The sequence below is a fragment of the Eimeria tenella genome, genomic scaffold (genome assembly GCF_000499545.2).
Source record: "Eimeria tenella Houghton genomic scaffold, Eth_scaff131, whole genome shotgun sequence".
NCBI classification, from domain to species: domain Eukaryota; phylum Apicomplexa; class Conoidasida; order Eucoccidiorida; family Eimeriidae; genus Eimeria; species Eimeria tenella.
In genome coordinates, this window is record NW_013541505.1 from 1 (window position 1) to 2112 (window position 2112).

Consider the following 2112-nt stretch of genomic DNA (forward strand, 5'->3'; position numbering starts at 1 on the left):
TGCGGCGCCATTAGGACGCGGCATTTAGCTAGCAAGAACCCATGGGGGTTCTGCGCAGCAGCAGCAGCAGCTGCTGCTGCTGCTGCCCGTTGCTGCTGCTGCAGCGGAGGGCGCTGCTGCTGCTGCTGCTGCTTCGGCCGATACCGAGAAAAAGATAAAACAGCAGCAGCAGGAAGAGACACTGCCTGCGGCCTCCTCCCTCGCGGCCGCTCTTGCTGCTGCTGCTGCTGCTGCTGCTGCTGCTGTGGCTGTGGCGACGGTGGCTGGTGATGCGTGGTGTGGTGCTGCTGCTGTTGCTGGTGCTGCTGCTGCTGTTGCTGCTGCTGCTCTTCCGGCAGCTGCTGTTGCTGCTGGCACTCCGCCTCGCACTGCTGCTGCTCTTGCTGCTGCTGCTGCTGCAGCTGCTGTGGCTGCTGCGGCTGCTGCTGCTGCTGTGGCGACGGCGACGGCGTGTGTTGCTGCTGCCGCTCTTGTTGCTGCTGGTTTTGCTGCTGTTGCTGCTGCTGCTCCACCTCCATGTTCAGCTTGCGCTGATGCTTGTGTTGATGCTTGCGGTGTTCATTCTCGTCAGGCAGTAGCTGCTGCTGCTGTTGCTGCTGCTGCTGCTGCTGTTGCTGCTGCTGCTGTTGCTGCTGCTGCTGCTCTCGCTGCTCCTGCTGCAGCGCAGGATCTTCCTCTAACGGCTTCATTGTGCGTTGCTCCTGCCCTTGCTGCTGCTGCTGCTGCTGCTGCTACTGCAGCTGCTGTTATTGCTGCTGCTGCTGCTCTATTTGTCTCGTTGTATGCATAAGGCGGGCACTCTCTGCACAGCGGCTGCTGCTTGGACACGAAAGCGTACGTGACAGCCACCAGCCAGCAGCAGCAACAGCAGCAGCAGCTGCAGCAGCTGCAGCTGCTGCCGCTGCTGCTGCTGCTGCTGCTGACCTCTTTGGGTATCAGCTAAGCAATCTAAAGGAAGTCATAGTCAGCAGAGAGCCTGTGGCTGCTGCTGCTGCCGCTGCTGCTGCTGCCGGTGCTGCTCCTGCTGCTGCAGGTGGTGTTCGTGTTGCTGTCTTCGGTTGTGCTGCTGCTGCTAGTGCTGCTGCAGCAGCAAAGCTGATCTCACTGCAACAAAAAGCAAACTTGAGCGCAAGGCTCAAGAGTCCCAGTGTATGCGTATAAGCAGAAGGAGCAGCAGCAGCAGCTGCTGCTGCTGCCGCAGCAGCTGGTTGTTCCTGCACTGCAGCAGCAGCAGCAGCAGCAGAAGCAAACGGGCTAGCGAGGCCTCAGCAACTCCCCTTCAATTAGCATAAAAAGAGCTCCTTAACTAATGAGACTCAAATAAAGAATCTACAGATAGCAAGGCAGCTAACAACCCGCTGCTGCTGCTGTTGCTGCTGCTGCTGCGCTGCTGTTGCTGCTGCATGCGCAGTTGGCAGCGCTGCAGCAGCAGCAGCGGCAGGAGAAGCTAAAGAGAAACTTTAGATTCCAATAGTTCGAAAATATATTAAATTAAATTAATTAATTTGTTTTTTTGCTCCAATTAAATACAACTGAGAGGCAAGCAGCAGCAGCAGCTGCTTCCCCGTGGTGTACATAGACCTCAGGACAACGCCCGACACAAACCCCAAACCCTAAACCCTAAACCCTAAACACCAACTGATCGCAAAAACAGTACCTCTTTGCAGCCTTTAGAGGTAGCCAGAAATAACTCAACGAATTAGGGTTTAGGGTTTATCTTGTGTTTCGGGTTTAGCCGAGCTGCGCGATTCCCGTTCAGTGTTCACTGGTAGCAGCACCGGCACGTAAACCCTAAACCCTAAAACCTAAACGCTAAACCCTAAACCCTAAAGCTCCTCATCCTGAATACACTAGTTCGGGGCACAGCTAGACTGTAAACCCTAAACCCTAAACCCTACACCCTGGAACTCAAGCCTGGGGTTTGGCGCTTCCACTTGGGGGTTTAGGGTTTGGGGCCTAGGGTTTATTAAAGGCTGCACTCAAGGGTTTAGGGTTTAGGGTTTAGGGTTTAGGGTTTGGGTTTAAGATTGCCAAAACACTTCACGCTTCAGGTGTGCACACACCCAAGATCTCCTGCCACACCCTGAACCCTAAACCCTAGACCCTAAACCC

General features: G+C 55.3%; 1 protein-coding gene across 1 annotated transcript; it reads right to left on the reverse strand.

Annotated features, from left to right (window-relative positions):
• Positions 1–28: 28 nt before the first annotated feature.
• Positions 29–689, reverse strand: ETH_00021700 (uncharacterized protein; the record flags this gene model as incomplete). The annotated part of the gene is given in 2 exon segments (XM_013373307.1): positions 29–131; positions 145–689. 2 exon segments carry the CDS (start codon positions 687–689, stop codon positions 29–31), a joined length of 648 nt encoding a protein of 215 aa, XP_013228761.1.
• Positions 690–2112: the final 1423 nt, after the last annotated feature.